Source organism: Salarias fasciatus, chromosome 15 (genome assembly GCF_902148845.1).
Source record: "Salarias fasciatus chromosome 15, fSalaFa1.1, whole genome shotgun sequence".
Taxonomy (NCBI): domain Eukaryota; kingdom Metazoa; phylum Chordata; class Actinopteri; order Blenniiformes; family Blenniidae; genus Salarias; species Salarias fasciatus.
The window spans coordinates 4255780-4274153 of NC_043759.1; the positions used below are offsets into that span (position 1 = coordinate 4255780).

Below are 18374 nucleotides of genomic sequence, written 5' to 3' on the forward strand. Positions count from 1 at the left end.
CTCTTGGTTCTCTTGTCAAAAACAGCCTGGACAGTTCAGCAGAACCACATGGTTCACCTGTCAAAGACCAGACCTCTTCAGAACAGTTCACTCAGGTGGAAAAACTACATTTGTTTCTCAAACAAATGATCAAAGTCTTCAAAAAGCTTCATCTCTTTGTCATCGTGAGTCACTGACAGTCAGAATGTAGAGATGTTTTGTCTTTAAGTCAGAGGAACATTGAAATATCCCTCATCTACCTTTCAGTCTGAGCCCAGTCCTTCATTCACAATCATTACTGTGAAAGTTTTTTGTTTTTCACAGGAAGAAGAACCTTCAATTTATGACTCACACATTGCTCTCATACTTCCAAGGAAATAATTATTTTATTTACACACAAAGTAACTTCATCCATCAGAGTTCAACATACTGTAATACACACACAAAGGAACAAACAAATGACCAAAAACTGTATTAAGCCCACAGTGCTGTAAATCAGTGGTGATTGCTCTAAGACTGCAAGGGAAGCTCAACTTCCCCTAAAATGTCAAAAAATAAGTGGTCCAATATTTACTGTTGTGTGTACATTTCATTGACTAAATATGCGCTACAACACGTTCATCTTTTGTTTAGCATCAGCTACTTATCTCAGGTAATTGACTCGGATTTTTTCTCACTCCTCCTCGCAGCAGCACGGCGCTTTAAACAGCTGGACGCTGAGCGTCCATGCGGAAGCGAGAGTGGGTTGTTCCGCTGCAGTGAAACTGGACGCTCATTGGATAAAATGCTGGGCTGGTCCCGCCCATCGGACTACGGAGCTTCAAAGGGGTCTATGGGCAGTAGGCTGGCCTGGACGCTGAGCTTCTGCGTGCTGATTGGATGATCTGTCTGAAGCTTGATTGAAAGCGAAATGAGCAAATCAGTGATCTTGAAGCAAAAAAAAAATGCACCAAAGCGCTTCTGAAGTTTTTCATTCTGTTGTTCTGAGTTGATCCGGAGGCTTTACTGATCCTCGGAGACTCACCCTCGTTCTCAACCCTCAATCGTAAAAATGCACGCTCCCGCGAGTCAAGTCTTGTCCCAACTCTCAAATATTTTGAGCAAAAGGACGAGTTTGAGGGAGGTTATGTCCCTCAATGTTGAGATTTTCCCAGACCACCCTTGGTGGTAAGGGATATCCAGAATGCATTGCTGTTATGCTGTTGTTTTTAATTTATTTGAAGCGTCTTTGAGTATCTTGAAAAGCGCTATATAAATAAAATGTATTATTATTATTATTGTTATTATTATTATTATTATTATTATTATTATTGCGCGTGTATAATACACACACCTGTATCTGAGTCATCAGTGCTGCCATGTGACTGAAGAGTCTTCTCCTTCGCACCGCTTTTCTTGTTTCTACAGACAATCTTGAAAAGATTCGCAAAGCCCACGCAGCTGGAGTTTCCATTTCTTGTTTATTTCTGGGTTTACTTTCTTCTTCTGCATCGCGTAGTGCTGCGATTCATCTGATATAGTGCTGCCCTCTTCAGTCTAAGGGCGTAACTGCGTTTAAGTGGTGTCCCATTTCCAAGTCACATTATATTCCTCAACTCTCATTTTTGAGGGACCCTCAGATTGAGCTTTGAGCTTGAGTGTTGAGATTGAGGGTGAAGATGGGAATTGGAATTGGCCAAACGACTAGCGTTGTGTTTGGAGACTCGTTTAGGTCACTCTGCGGTTTCTGTCCTCCACCAGCAGCTGGAGCTTCTCCCCGTCTCTCACTCTCACTCTCAGGCGGTCACACAGCGCTCTGGCCTCTGCAGCAGCTCCAGCTGCTCACAAGCTGCACACAACAGCAGACAATGTGAATGTTGTGGACCAGATTTTGGCGAAGCCATTTGATATTCTTCCTTACGAAAAGAAAATTGGTGTTAAACTGCAGAACAGATCAACTCCTAAGACTGAGCTGGTGCCAAAACGTGGGGAAAAGTAACAGGTGTTTTCAGCTGTCCTGGTCTGACCAGGTGAGCTGCTGACTGGAAGCGCTGTCACCAATAAAATATCCTGCTGGCCATGCCACTGGATGAAACCATCTCAGGGAGGTGTTTTCTGGTCACAAGTGGGCTTTGGGGATCTGTCTAACTTTGTCAGGGCGTACAAAAGGCATGAAAGCTAATAGAATTTACATACAAAAACAGACACATTTTACAATGTATGCTAAAAATGAGCTTCCCCTCTTTGAAAGACCAGCATCCGCCACTGCTGTAAATGAAGCTGGAGTTTAACAGCTCACTGCTTCACTGCTCACCCCCCTGACTGTCCTCCTCACCCCCCGACTGTCCTCCTCACCCCCCGACTGTCCTCCTCACCCCCTGACCGTCCTCCTCACCCCCTGACTGTCCTCCTCACCCCCTGACTGTCCTCCTCACCTTCATGTAAACAGATCCACGTCTGATCTTCACAGTACTGCAGTTTGTTCTTGACAGATTTTGACAGTTGATCAGACTATTGATCACTGATACAACGAAATACTGCTCATATGTTTTGGAGAGAACAACCATGAGACTGAGAATCTATCAATCAGTTGAGATCAACATGATCTATTCACTTGGAAATTGTGTTAAATCGAGCCTGACTGTGCTTCATAAGTTGCAAAGATGCTCTGAGACACTGAGACATGGCCAAAGCTATTTACAATGTGGTGAAATGAAGGGAAACACTGTTCTGTTGTGAGCAGTTACAGAGTAGTTTGGAGGTTTGTCCATGTTGTTTTGAGAATGTCATTTCTGTTTCAAGAAATGAGCCAAAGCAACGGAGAAAAACTGTAATCCCGTTTAGATGAGACTGACCACACTGATCCTTGGTCTCCATTTCTTCTTCAGAAAGTTGGAGCTCCGTGGAAGTGAAAGAAGAACTGGGGTTCTTCTTCTCTCTAATTTGATCAACAGCCAAGGTTACTGGACAGAAAGTCAACAAGTCCAGAGTCTGCAGAGTTGCTGAGAGTCTGGAGCTCCAGCTGGGAGATCAGTGACAGCTGGATCCAGGAGAGATCAGCCTGCTTTGAAAGCTGAAGGTCAACATGGAGCGTGTCAGAGGTTCACAGTCAGTGATCCACTGCAGCAGCTTTCTTCTTCTGGCAAGCTTTGAAATGTGGAGCTGCACACGACTCTGCCACAGTCACAGGACTAAAGACCAGAGAAGAAGCTCCGGTCCTCATTGAGATCCTCTGTGGATCACTCTCAGACCAGCCTGATGTCTGACCTTTATGTCAACACAACTGTACTGAAACACACTTAAACATGGATTCTGACCTCAGAGTCTTCAGACGGCAGAGTGGACTCTGCAGAAAACCACACAGCTGAGAAACTCCTGAATCACGAAGACCATAGTTGTCACTGAGGATCAGATGTTCCAGATGTTTCTGGAGGGAGGGGTTGGACTTCAGAGCTGAGGTCAGAGAAGAACAGCTGATCTCTGACAAAACGCAGAAATCCAACCTGAATAAACAGAGAAAGAAGTGAGATTAAAGAAAAAAGTTTGATGTTGAAGTGACTGAGAGCTGAAGAAGGTTCAGACTGGAAGAGTTTAGAAATGTAAAGTCCAAACAGCTGAAGCCTCCAGGAGGAGAAGAGCTCTCATCAACATGCTGCAGAGCTCTCTCCACTCTCTGTCCCTCCAACATCTGGAATCTTCCTAAACTCCTCTCAGTCCTTTGACTCCAACAGATTCTAACTTCAAGGCAGTGAACTGACCTCAGAGTCTCCAGTTTACAGTTTGGACTCTCCAGTCCAGAACACAGAATCTTCACTGATGAATCCTTCAGGATGTTCACACTCAGGTCCAGATGTTTCAGATGGGAGGGGTCAGACTTCAGAGCTGAGGAGATCACTTCACAGTGAGGATCAGAGAGTCCACAGCGAGAAAGACTGTAATGAGACCAGAGAGGACATGATGAGAGAGGACACTTTGTTGGACGATCTGACATCAGACCTGCTCTCCTGTAGAAACACCACAACCTGCTGCACCGTGCTGCAGGTCTTTAGTCCTGTTCCTACTGAGTCTGACATGATTTTTTTCATCAGATGGAAACAGTCTCAAGAAGATCAAGAGAAGATCTGCTGCTTTATTCTCACACTGTCTGAGGGCTGATGAGAGGAATTCAACAAACTGGAAAATATTTGAATGTTCCAGACAAGAACAGAAGCAATGTGAATTAGAACATGGAGGAAGACTGACAGCCTCAGTCTGAACAGATCCTGAGAACTGAGCCAACCTCTGCAGGGGATTGTTGACACTGAGGAACAGCAGTAAATGTAGGGAATCATGGGATGAGTGGACTGATGGGTTCTTCAGGACAGCTCACTGAGGATCATCTCCACAGAGGAACTACAGGAACTACGTTCTAGAAACATCACTGAGACATTGATCATGAAGACTTGTGGACTCACTCAGCCTTCCTGCAGTTCTTCACAGCTGGGATCAGTCTCCATCGTCCCTCCCATGATGTGTTGTAGTTCTTCAGGTTAAACTCCTCCAGGACCTGGTCTGACATCTGCAGCATGTAGGCCAGAGCTGAGCAGTGGATCTCAGAAAGTTTCTTCTCTGATCTGTTCTCTGACTGCAGGAACTCTTGGATCTCCTGATGTACTGAGAGGTCCTTCATCTCCATCAGACAGTGGAAGATGTTGATGCTTCTGTCAGGAGACACTTTTTCACTGTTGATCTTCTTCAGGTTCTGGATGACTCTCTGGATGATTTCTGGACTGATCTCTGTCTGACCCAGCAGACCTTCTAAGAGTCTCTGGTTGGATTCCAGAGAGAGGCCATGAAGGAAGCGGACAAACAGGTCCAGGTGGCCGTTCCCACTTCTGACGGATTTCTCCAGGACGACCACCAGCAAATCATCAAGAGATCTGAAAGCATGATCCTCTCCAAAGAAGGTCTTCAGTACATCTGTCTTCCTGCTGGTGAAACAGTGGAACATGGAGACTGCAGCCAGAAACTCCTGAACACTCAGATGGACGAAGCTGTAGACGGCTTTCTGGAAGATCATAGACTCTCTTCTGAAGATCTGAGTACAGATTCCAGAGTACAGCGAGGCCTCAGTCACATCCAGACCACACTGCTCCAGGTCTTCTTGGTAGAACAGGATGTTTCCTCTGTCCAGGTGTTCCAAGGCCATCCTGCCCAGCTTCAGAAGAAGCTCCCTGTCAGCCTCCGTCAGCTCCTGTGGACCCGTCTCAGGTCCTTCATGGTACTTGAGCTTCTTCCTGTGTGTCTGAACCAGCACAAAGTGGGAGTACATGTCAGTCAGGGTCTGGGGCAGCTCTCCTCTCTGCTCGCTGCTCAACATGTGCTCCAGAACTGTAGCAGTGATCCAGCAGAAGACTGGGATTCCACACATGACGTGGAGGCTCCTGGAGGTCTGGATGTGGGAGATGATCCTGCTGCTCAGCTCCTCATCACTCAGCCTCCTCCTGAAGTACTCCTCCTTCTGGGCGTCAGTGAAGCCTCGCACTTCTGTCAGTCTGTCCACACATGTTGGAGGGATCTGATGGGCCGCCGCCGGTCGAGAAGTGATCCAGACCCGAGCCGAGGGCAGCAGATCCCCCCGGATGAGGTTAGTGAGCAGCTCGCTGACTGAAGACTGCTGGGAGACGTCAAGCAGCCGCCGGCTGCTGCTGAAGTCCAGAGAAAGTCTGCTTTCATCCAGACCGTCAAAGATGAAGAGCAGCCTGCAGACATCCAGCTCCTCTGCCGTCAGCTTCTGGAGCGTGGGATGGAAAACAGCCAGCAGCGAGAGGAGGCTGTACGGCCGCTCTCCCAGCAGGTTCAGCTCCCTGAAGGAGAGCACCACCAGCACCCCCACATCCTGGTTCTCCAGGCCCTCGGCCCAGTCCAGACTGAACTTGTGCACCGAGAAGGTTTTTCCACTGCCGGCCACGCCGCTGGTCACAACCACTCGGATGTGTCTGAGCTGCTGGGCCGAGGCTTTGAAGATGTCCTGAACCCTGATGGCAGAGTGACGGAGGCTCTCCTCCCTGATGGCAGAGTGACGGAGGCTCTTCTTCCTGGAAGCTGTCTCCAGAAGCTTCAGCTCAGGTTCCCTCTGAAGCTCCTCACTGTGTTCCTCTGTGATGTGGAGCTCAGTGTAGATCCTGTTGAGGAGGCTTCCTCCTCCTGCTTCATCACTTCCTTCAGTCACACGTTCACATCTCCTCCTCAGACTCTTCTTGTGTTCTTCTAGAAGCTGCTGCAGACCCACACCTGCTCAAAGACAACAACAACAGTCAGAGTGCACACAAACAACCAGCTCTCATGTCTCTACAACACAACAACCAGTCCCAGTTCCTCAGCAGACGAATGTCCACTCTTACTTGGTGCAGCTCTGCTTCTGGATCTTTCTGGCTGCTCCTCACAGACATCAGTCCTCCTCTTCCTCTTTCTGTGGACACCAAGCAACATTGCCTCTGAGCAACACAACACAGGAAAGACACAAAGATCCAGCTTCAAAATACTGGAGCTGAATCTGAACGTGAGCTCAACGTCTCTCAGTCTGCTTTAACGGAAATGAAAGAAAAACAGTTTCTTACTTTGTGTCTGAAGGTCCAGGTTCAACACTGAAGTCTGGTACTAAACCTTTGGACCAGTCACTCTTCAGAGACAACCTTAGAGAGAAATCAGAGGATTTAGAAACAGCTTGAATGGTTCAGTCAGTTCACTGTAAACCCAGTTGTTTATGAAGAGATGAACATGACAGAGGTCAAAGGTCACACCCACACTGCCCAATCAGGAGTTTGACAGCAGGTCCAAATGTTCTGTTGGCTCATTGACAGATCAGGAGGTTCTGACAGTTTACACACATTCATTCAACATGTGAGACGTACATGTCCAACCTGGAGAGGAAGGTTCACACACCTTCCACACATGACGGCAACATTAGAAGAGTCAGATCACTCTGTGGTGGCAGGAAGAAACACTGAAGAGAACGCCTGACGGCTCTTACCTGTCCACACCTGACCTGCCCTCCTCTTCATCCACATCTGACATCTTCAGTCACTGAGACAGAGCGCACGCACACACACACACACACACACACACACACACACACACACACACACACACACACACACACACACACACACACGTTTGTACTTATATCGTTGTGGGACACTCACTGACATAATGCATTTCCTAGCCCCTTACCCTAACCCTAACCATCAAAAATTAATGCCTAACCCTAACCTCTGCCCTAAACCTAACCTAAACCCAATTGTAACCCTAAATCAAAAACCAAGTCTTAACCCTCAAAAAGGCCAAAAAAAGGCCTTTTGAAAAGTGAGGACCAGCAAAAATGTCCTCACTCTGTTGGTGAAATACGAATTTTGGTCCTTACTTTTGGGTATGTACAAGAACACACACACACACACACACACACACACACACACACACACACACACACACACACACACACACACACACACACACACACACACACACACACACACACACACAGATAACAATAACACAACATCAACTTTCAGTTCAAATCCAGTGACTTCATTCTGAGTGGAGCAGCTCTACTAATAAAGACTAAATTCTACTGCTCCAGTGTTTCTGGGAAAAATCATTTCACCTGCTGTTTGTCCATTTTCTGCTCCACAGATTGATAAAACATGTTCCACATTTGAGGCGAGACAAAGTTCAGTCAGGAACCAATGTTGAAAGAGTCTGACCTTTATTCTGTTGGAGAAAATGAAGAAAGGAGCGGATGTGACTGTATTCTTCATTTGTAGAGCACATTGGACCAGGTCCAGATCTAAATCCACTAGAACTTGACCTCTCTTGACTACATTGGACTAGGTCCACCCCACCAGCCACATCTAGCCCCCCCCCCACCACCCACAGCCCCGACCCCACACAGATGCAGACAGATATGTATGGATGCGATGGATGGAGGGATGCATGTTGGCTCCGTCGATCTCGAGATATCATGGACAAGCCGGGGCGAAGTTATGGAGGAACGACAGATCCCCCTTCTCAGCCTCGCTGGTAGTGTCCAACGGAAGAGACAGGCCCATACAGTTGGTACCAACTTGGCTGCAGGAGTTTCTGGAAGGTACCGTAACACGAGGACTTCAGGGCTCCACTTCAAATTTTCTGTAGGGGAGGTCTCCCTTTGCCTTTGTCACTCCAGTGACGACCACAAGGCAGTGGTGCTATTTTACCAATAACTGGGGATTGCGACATGCAGACCGGGGGACACAGGAATCAAACTAATAACTTCCCAATTGTAAGATGACTGCTCTCCCCACTAGACAAGATGACTGCTCTCCCCACTAGACATCAGCTGCCCCATTAATCATGATGATGGCTGTGATATTGACCGTATCAATATAATAATGATGATCGAAATTATACATTGATGACTGAATCAGAAATACAATCCTAAAACAAACCCATCAATAACAACCTCAATCAGCCTGAACAGTTCCTGAGCAGCTTTTGTTCTGTTTATGCCTGTCTGTCCTCCAGAAATCACAGCTGATTGGTTTCTGATCACTTTCATGGTGAAAACATGTGGTTCTCCTGCAGATTTCATGGCTGTGGGGCCAGAGGGACCTCAGCAAGATGGCCGCCCCTAAGGCACATGACCTCCAGCTGCGTCAGGATGTCATGATATCTTTGGCCCCGCCCCCTGCTATGGGTGAAGTTTCTCCCTTTTTCTCAACAGTCAATGGTTTGGATCAGAAAGTGACTGAACTCTGTTTCAGGCTCTGCCACTGGGGAGTTGAGGAGCTGACAAGAACAAACCAGAGACTGAAATCATTCTGAGGAAAGAGAGAAAAATAACTGAAGGACTTCAATCACTTTTTTACTTTCACTTTCAACACGAGTCTCAGTTCTCAGCGAGAAAATAGAGATAAATAAACCAAGCAGGGAAATTCAGAGCAAATGTCAAGCCTGAAATCAGTCCATCGTCCAGTTTCCTGCTCTGAATGACTCTAAAAGTAGCTGAACATCGTGACACAAGGAGACAGAGAGGCCATTAAAACTCACCGTTTGTCCTCTGGACCAGTCAGATGGAGCAGAAATCCGAGAGGCAGAAAGAAATCTCTCTGACCTCTGCAGTTAGAACGGCGGCTTTATATCAGAGTCGCGATGAAAAAGAGAAGAAAGCTGTGAAGTGAAGGCGCGCACTTCCCTCCACCAGTGGAACAGGAAGTGTTTTGTGGTGATGTGTCGTTCGTGAACGTAATGGCTCTATGAGCCGGCTCTTTGAAGTGAACGACGGGAGCCGGCTCCCCACCAATCAGGAGCCGGCTCCCTTCGAGACGCTTTTTTTCTGTCTGCTCTGCTTCGTGTGCTGAGCAGAGGGGGGAGGGGCTGCAGCCCAGCACACTCACACACACACACACACACACACACACAGCAGCAGCAGCACAGTGAGCACAGGAGCGGGTCAAGAGAGGAGAGAGAGTCCAATACGGGGGACAAAAAGAAAAACTAAAAAGAAATTAGTCAAATCAGGAAAAGGAGCCAAATTTGGACTCATTTTAATTATATTGATGGCTCCAAAAGCAGAGTGCATTGTCTGCAAGACCAAAATGTCATATAGTCCCCTCTGAGAGAATCTTCTCTAAAACAGGTCAGATAATCACCGATGGAAGAAGCCGAATCAGTCGCTCAAAGCTGAGGCACTTGGCGTTTCTAAATGCCAATCTTCAGTAGAGTGCTGATCTTTTTCTTTTTGTTTTAAACATTCTAATTTTTTTTTTTGCGTGTTTTTCAGGGGTTCTGTGTTGTTTCAGTCTAAATTGGTCAAAAGTTGAATTGTAAATAGATAAAAGTTCTTGTATTTTATAGTTTATTTATAGCATTGAAGAGTTAATATTTGTAATTTTTATTTTGTTGTTTTGAATTTTTTTTCAGGGATTCTGTGTTGTTGTTTGACTTTAAATTTGTTGAGTGTATAAAAAGCTAAAGTTGTTTGTATTTGAGAATTTATTTTTTTTGTAGATCTGTAAATCAGTCTGCCCCAGAGCAGCTGTGGCTACAACAGCAGCTTACCACCACCGAGTATGGTGTGAACAGGTTAATGTGATATTGCAGTGTGAAGCGCTTTGGGCTCTGTCATGCAGGGTAAAAAGCGCTATACAAGTGTAGTCCACTTACCATTTACCATTTTAATTTATATTTTGTGTGTTTTCAGGGATCCTGTGTTTCACTTTAAATCTGTTAAGTATAAAAAAGCTAAAAGTTTATTCTTGTATTTCATAGTGTATTTGTTGTTGCACTGAAAAGTAAATATTTGTAATTTACATTTTGTTGTGTCGTGTGTTTTTCAGGAATTCTGTGTTGCTTGACTTTAAAGTTGCTTAGTATAAAAAAGTTAAAAGTATAAATTAGTTGAAAGTTCACTTCAGAGTGAAAAAATAAAGGCTATCATAAAATAGTAGTATAATACATTTTTTTCATAATTATTAATTCATTTTGTGCATAACGTTACATTATTATTGGTAATATATCGATTAAAGCAACAAAAAAATCTGAAGAGCCGTTTGGGAGCCAAAAGAGCCGGCTATTTTTAGTGAGCCGAACTGAAAGAGCCGGTTCCCTAAAAAGAGCCGGAATTCCCATCACTATTTGAAAGGAGATGCAGTGCTGCTCTGGTGCGGAAATGCAAACGCAACGGGTTGCCAGGTCTGACAGGAAATCAGCCCACACAGTTCAAAACAGACGCAGCAAGTTCAACAGTGCCGCTGCCGTAGATATCTTATAGAACACTGGATGCCTCACGGCAGATTCCACGACGTCCGCAGAGGTCGGCCATCTTTGTACGGGAAAGTTGTCAGAGTTTCTGTGGAACGCAATGTAAGGTTGGTGATCTGTGCAGACTTTTATACTCTTATTTCACTGAATTTTTTTAATGGAACATCTTAAAGCACTATAAGGCAATTGCTGTTGTGACTCTGAGTTATATAAAAATTGATTGATCAAGAGATTGACTCAGTTGCCTTTTATTCGTTTACCGAATTATATTGTGACTGTAATTCCTTTTATACGTTTTTACAATGCCTAATTAAATATTTTTTTTTAAACAATGTGATTTCTGGTGCACTATTTCATGTTTAAATAATCAATGGGGGGACATTATACATTCACAATAGATTTAATAATGTGGAAGTTTACTGTTTAATGTTCTATATTAATGAAAAATAATGTAATACATTCAATATAATGAGGTTCATGAGATTTAAGTATTTCTGAAGTTTCAGGTGGGTAAATAGTTTATCTTCAGCCTCCACTGCAGCCCTGCCACGTCTTAAAATATTTTCACACAAAACTAAAAATATGGACATGTATGGCTTGTCTAAATTATTCGTAAGTGCTATAAATATATCTCAGTGTAAGGATTTGAACATGGAGCCTAATATGAAGAATATTATTAATATTTACGATATGATATATATTTATGATATATATTTAAGGCATGCCATACTCATCAAACATATGTCATGTCATTAACAGAGATTTGATGTTTATTACAAACCAAACCGTTTAAAAATCGGTAAAAAATTGAGCAAGTTATAGCTTGTTAAGCAGTTCATGTCTCATCAACACAGTGTTATCAGTGAGCCAGATTCCCGTACAAAGATGGCCGACCTCTGCAGACGTCCGACTTCATTGGCCAGCAGCGGAGACGAGGTATCTCGTGTTATATAAGATATCTATGGCCGCTGCTGCCAAGGTAGGGGATGCTGAAAAACATGTGATCATTCAGGGAAGCACGCGCGTGCGGACGTGTGTGTGCCAATCTGTCTGTCCTGAGTAAGAGCTGTAAGTGAGTAAAAGAAAGTCACCACAATCTTCAAAAGTTGTTCGGAATTAGGTTTTCAAATGTGTCAAAAAAAAAATAAATCAGCTAATTTAAAAAAATTGATGAATGTATTCAGACCTATCAGTGTGTACAAAGATATTCAGAGTTGAAAAATAGACACAATCAGTTTGAAGAGCTAAAAATACAGACAGCTCAAACAGCTTGTCCAGAACCTTGGTTCTCAAACTGTGGTACGCGTACCACTGGTGGCACGTGAGCTCCCTCTAGTGGTATGCGGGGGAATCACAGAAATATATATATTCTCTGAAAATTAGTTAAAGCAGAACTATGCAACTTTTTTACCTCAATAAATGTTTTTCAGAATCCCTGTGGGGGTAAACAAAGACTTGTCACGGTGATTCACCTGTCCGTCTATTGCCCCCAGGGTCTGTGTCCTGAAAACAGCACTTGTAACTTTCAGAGGAGCGGACCCGACTACATCTCGCGAGAACAAACCTGCTTTACGGCACTCATACGGGAGTACAAGTATAAAAGCGCGTAAAACAAACATGAAACCCTCGCGAGTGTCAGCAATGCCACCCTTAGGTGCTCACGGAGGGCAGAACCAAAGAGACAGAAAAAAAACTTTGTCTAACGAGCGGAAAACAAGAAAACGGGAGTGGGACGCTCTCTGCACGGGGGCGGGGGTGGGGGAGGGGGGTGATGTGGAGAACATTTACGACAGTGACCTTTCACAGGAGACCAGTAGGGGGAGTGTAAAGCAAATCTTGCATAGTTCTCCTTCAAGTCAAAATGTTCGTAAACAAATATTACCACAAAAATACATAATTTAAAATTAAAATGCATCAAATCAATTGTAATTCACATTCAGTTCTTCCAATTTATTTCGTTGGACTGCGACGTGGTCACGTTCACTCATGTAGTAGCGCGCACATACGTCATCCATGATTAAACTCGATATCTAAACTCCCCTATTTGTCCAAATTGTTAGAAAAGGTGGTGGCGACACAGCTCACATCTTTTGTACAAGAGTATGACATCTATGACATTTTTCAGTCAGGGTTTCGTAAACACCATTCTACAGAGACTGCCCTGCTGAAAGTGTCCAGTGACATCCTTTTTTTTTAAATTTACCCTTGTCCTGTTCGGCAGCTGGGGCATGCAATATTGTATGATTGTAGCGTTTTACTATCCGAACAGATTTTCATGTTAGCAGCAGGACGACACTGAATCTCCTCCTGCTGCTGCCTTTATTTAAAGATGGCATCCGATGGACCCCTTTATCTTGCCCCCCTTTATCTTTCTCTCATGAAATAAACATACAACCTATGTACAAATTCACAATACAAAACAGTGTTGTCGATGCACCTCATGTCACCAAGAACAATCCCAAACCCCACTCCAGGCAACACCAAAACAGAGCCGACAACCAACACCAAAACTGACAGAACCATATATATATATATATATATATATATATATATATATATATATATATATATATAAATATATATATATATATATATATATATATATATATATATATATATATATATATATCTTAGGGGTGTCGATGATTTGTTCGAAGGGGCCTGATTCGACTGCCAATCACGCAGTCCAAGCATCGAAAAAATGTGGTTATGAAAGGAGGACCATTCCATTACAGCTGTATGGGGGTGCTGAATGACTGATTTTACATAGAATTGCTTGGTTTTTTTTCCAAATAAACATGATATAAATCCTATTTAATATACATGTTAGCCTATCAAATACACTGTGGAAAAATTTACTTGTACTTTTATTCAATGTTCTATTTAGTGTTTGTGAATGAACCACCATGGTGAGTGGCACAATCCGATTTTGCTCAGAGCTCTGTCACAGAGAGGGAGGAGCTTGTGTCCTGTCTTCATGTTGACAATGGCGGGATCGGTGCAGAAATCACTGTAGCTCTAAACTCTTCAAATGTATAACTTTATCGGGTTTTTTTTTAAATTAGGCGACAAAGTGGTCGTTTCGAGCCCGATTGTGTCGTTTGTTTGTCTGAATACCAACTGTTTATGATTTTGTTCGGATGAATTCGGCGAAATGTGAGCCAGCCGCAGTGAGCGGCTCCAGCATGGAGGTGTCAGAGAAGCAGGAGAGAAGCAGAGAAGCAGGGAGAGAAGCAGAGCACACCCTGGACCCGCCCCGGGTCCCCCCGCCCGGCACGGCGCGCAGCGCTGTTCCCCCGACCCAGCGGCCCAGCCTCCAGGCCCGGTTGGGCTTTGGCGGCGGGCGACGCGGATCACACCGTCGGCCGCCCCCGCCTCTCCGACCGGCTCCCCGGCGACCCGCAGCAGGACCGAGACGCGCGGTCTCACCCAGCGGTCCTACGGAGCGGGCCCGCTCCGGGCGTCGCACCGAGTCGGCCCCCCGGTGCGGCGCGTCACCCCAGCGGCGGGCCCGCCGGCGAGCCTCCGCCTCTCCCGGGCCCAGTTTGACGAGCTTCTGGCCCGCGTCAGCGCTCAGAGTGCTCGTCTGTGATTGGATGACGCTCGGCGTTGACGCTTCCAAAGTTCAATTTTCCCAACTTCAGGCGTTGACGCCTGCAACGCCTGACGCGCATGGCGCGCGTCGGCAACGCTCGAAACGCTCGGAAAGCGACGCTCGAAAAGCGCCTGATGCGCGTTAGGTGCGTTGAAGCTCGTCCACCATAGACTTTGAATGTAAAAGCGACGCCCGTGACGCTTGCAACGCGTCCGGTGTGAACGCACCATTAATTTTTTCACTCTACAGTGAACTTTCAACTTATTTAACCTTTTAACTTTTTTATACTAAGCAACTTTAAAGTCAAGCAACACAGAATCCCTGAAAAACACAACACAAAAAAATGTAAATTACAAATATTTACTTTTCAGTGCAACAACAAATAAACTATGAAATACAAGAATAAACTTTTAGCTTTTTTATACGTCACAAATTTAAAGTGAAACACAGGATTCCTGAAAAACACACAAAATATAAATTAAAATGGTAAATGGTAAGTGGACTACACTTGTATAGCGCTTTTTACCCTGCATGACAGAGCCCAAAGCGCTTCACACTGCAATATCACATTAACCTGTTCACACCATACTCGGTGGTGGTAAGTTACTGTTGTAGCCACAGCTGCTCTGGGGCAGACTGATTTACAGATCTACAAAAAAAATAAATTCTCAAATACAAACAACTTTAGCTTTTTATACACTCAACAAATTTAAAGTCAAACGACAACACAGAATCCCTGAAAAAAATGCAAAACAACAAAATAAAAATAACAAATATTAACTCTTCAATGCTATAAATAAACTATAAAATACAAGAACTTTTATCTATTTACAATTCAACTTTGACCAATTTAGACTGAAACAACACAGAACCCCTGAAAAACACGCAAAAAAAAAAAATTAAAATGTGTAAAACAAAAAGAAAATGATCAGCACTCTACTGAAGATTGGCATTTAGAAACGCCAAGTGCCTCAGCTCTGAGCGACTGATTCAGCTTCTTCCATCGGTGATTATCTGACCTGTTTTAGAGAAGATTCTCTCAGAGGGGACTATATGAAATGTTGGTCTTGCAGACAATGCTCTCTGCTTTTGGAGCCATCAATATAATTAAAATGAGTCCAAATTTGGCTCCTTTTCCTGATTTGACTAATTTCTTTTTACTTTTTCTTTTTGTCCCCCGTATTGGACTCTCTCTCCTCTCTTGACCCGCTCCGGTGCTCACTGTGCTGCTGCTGTCTGTGTGTGTGTGTGTGTGTGTGTGTGTGTGTGTGTGTGTGTGTGTGTGTGTGTGTGTGTGTGTGTGTGTGTGTGTGTGCTAGGCTGCAGCCCCTCCCCCCTCTGCTCAGCACACTGGCCCGTCCATGCTTCACATGTACGCGACACAGTGAGAGTTGTCAATGTGTCAAAGAGTTTGTCAATGTGAACCAGAATCTTCAAAAGTAGTAATTAGGTTTTCAAAGCGTAAAAATCCTGCTAGTCTGCATTAAATTTGAACATGTAATAAGAGTTGTCATTGCATACAAAGATATTCAGAGTTGAAAAATGTTCCGATTCAGCTTCAAGTTCTGAAACTACAAACCACTCACCAGTCACGAGTGGAGAAATGTCACCAGTCGACTGTTTATTTACACCTGACTTTGGCTCCACTGCTGCCGTCAGACAGATTCATATCTGTAAAGGTCATATTGGCGCGTGTGCATGTTATCGCTTGTTATGTACACTGAAGACTGACACCAGTATGAGCCAATCAGAGTGAAGTAGGACTGAAGCCCCGCCCACTGTGAAACCGAAAGTAGTAATCATTTGTTTTTGTTTTTTCAGTCACAGCAACAAGTAAAGAAACTGAATTTTAACTCGTGTTAAATGTTGATTCAAATGTCTGTCTGATTCTGTGAATCAGAAGAAAGCAGCTGTCAGGTTTGTGATGGTGTGAATGAAAGAGAAACGGAGAAGTTAAAAAGCCTCCTGGTCCGTTGTGGAGCTTCTAAAGAGCTGACAGATTCTCACCTGAACTCTCTTCACGTCTTCTTACAGACTCTTTTCCATGAGTGAAGAAACTTGAGGAGAGAAGAAGCTGCTCTGTGTTCCTCTCAGTCCTGCTCTCAGATCAAGACGAAGTGTTTTCTCCTCTGACACAGCCAGAGGAGGAGACATGAGGGGAGGGAGGCTTTTCCCAGAAATCACGTGTTACTCAACATGAGAGGAGGCGGAGCCAGAAACATTTCAGCAGAAGACCCAGATGAAATATGTGCTTCTGTTGGGGCAACATGAGTCACGATGAACAGAACAATAATGTGTCTAAAGTTCTGTTTGAAAGAGATTATCACTACCTGTGGATTTCTGGTAACTCGTGAAATATCTAGGTGTTACTTGTAGTGTGTTCACACAGGATAAGGGAATTCTGTATTTTACTTTCATTTACTGAAATTACAGCCTGGATAAGATGTGTGAATGTGCCATGTGTCCATGCAATGCTGCTACAAGGAAAAAAAAAAAAAAAAACGGACACGTCAGTTGAGCAAGGAGTCATCAAATTGTGAAATTATTAAACTAAAGCTATTTTGAGGTCTCTTTCGGTAAAGCTTCAGAAAAACACTTGGTAACTTCAACTCTTTGTCAGAGCTGATAAACTGTCTGGTTCTGACTGTCTGTCCCACAATCTGCAGACACCAAGTCAATCACTGCTTTCTGTCCACTGCCTCCAGACTGCTTGGACAACCGTCTCCAACCTGCTCTGTCCCCCTCTGCTCTCTGTGTCTCTCCCCTTTCACACACATCAGGCAGGTGCAGCAATCAGCCTGGAGCTGAACACACACCTCATACACCTCTGCAGGAAAATCACTCAAAAATAACATTCCTGTCACAAAATAAATGAAATACATTAAAACATTGTAACCATTCAAACACACTGTAAGAAACAGAAAATACACATTCAAATCACTGTTTTAATCTTTTCTAACCTGTTTATTTACAAATTTAGATATATTTTAATATTTCACACTGGACAATAGCGGGCTAAAGATCAGTCTGCAGAGACATTCTCACCACCACTGGTCAGCCTGATCATAAAATGAGAGTGTTTGTAATGTGTCGTCACACATATGTTGTGTCAGAGTGACGCTTATGTGAAACCAGAACACAAACTGCATCCATTAAAATTGAACATGTCACGTTGGTTGGAAAGGAGGGGAAGTAGAGCTCTGACTTCACGTGACCCTGAATGAAAATGTTTTCTCATGAAAAACAAGAAGCATTATCCCTTTACACACACTCCCACTGCACTCTAATAACTTCCTGCTTTAACTAACCTCACTTGGTTACAAAACAAACTGTCTTGGTTTATTTTTTCCTTCCATTGTTCGTCTCAGAAATGTGTTTTGAACATATTTTATCCAGGATTGACGACAAAATAAAACACCTACAGGATTAAAATTCATTAATACTGAGTAGTTTTTGGCAGGAGTGTTGTGTTCCACTACTGAACGTCAACATGGAGTTTGAAAACAAAATCTGACTTTGTATTTGGTGTAAGACATTTTCTCCTATGACAGTGTTGTTCAACCTGTGGCTCTGGAGCCACATATGACTGTATAGCTCCTCAAGTGTCTCCCTGAAGGTTTCATTAAGTTTTCCACAATCACTATTGAAATGTGATAAATGTAGCATCAGATGCAGTTTTTTTTGTGTGTGTGTGAATCATAACTATATATGAATGAATGAATGAATGAATGAATGAATGAATGAATGTCTTTATATATGAAACTTTATCAGCTGCGTTCGCCTCATTTTAAAGGTTCAACATGTTTTGTGGCTCCAGGTAAATTTGATTTGGTGGAAAGTCATCAGAATGTGTCTTTTGGTCCTGAAGGTTCCAGACCTCTGTCTCATAATGGGGGGCCGTGGTCTCCTCTGATAATCCTCGCCCCCCCACGCAGCACGCTGTGGTTCTGGGAGGAACCTTCAACACTGTCACTGCAGCTCTGGAGGACACTTTACCTGGTAACACCTGCAGCTCCGTGTTCAAGACAAACCACTAAAAATA

At 44.0% G+C, this 18374-nt stretch overlaps 1 protein-coding gene and 1 long non-coding RNA gene across 2 annotated transcripts in view; both read right to left on the reverse strand.

The window, feature by feature from the left end:
• LOC115402261 (NACHT, LRR and PYD domains-containing protein 12-like) overlaps nucleotides 1-6893 on the reverse strand; it is a gene marked incomplete at its 3' end in the record, with an annotated part of 32345 nt that extends 25452 nt beyond the window's left edge. Inside the window, exons 1-4 of the mRNA XM_030110775.1 lie at nucleotides 6852-6893; nucleotides 4413-6217; nucleotides 3717-3890; nucleotides 3276-3461 (exon numbers count right to left, since the gene is read on the reverse strand). Of these exons, the coding sequence (XP_029966635.1) occupies nucleotides 3276-3461; nucleotides 3717-3890; nucleotides 4413-6217; nucleotides 6852-6893 (2207 nt within the window). The remainder of the gene's footprint in view (nucleotides 1-3275; nucleotides 3462-3716; nucleotides 3891-4412; nucleotides 6218-6851) is intronic.
• A 496-nt stretch (nucleotides 6894-7389) lies between these two features.
• Nucleotides 7390-16466, reverse strand: LOC115402081 (uncharacterized). Its single transcript, XR_003933071.1, has 2 exons — nucleotides 16340-16466; nucleotides 7390-7707 (listed from the first exon to the last, which is right to left on the reverse strand). It is a non-coding gene; the product is annotated as an uncharacterized LOC115402081 (long non-coding RNA).
• Between the last annotated feature and the right edge of the window lie 1908 nt (nucleotides 16467-18374).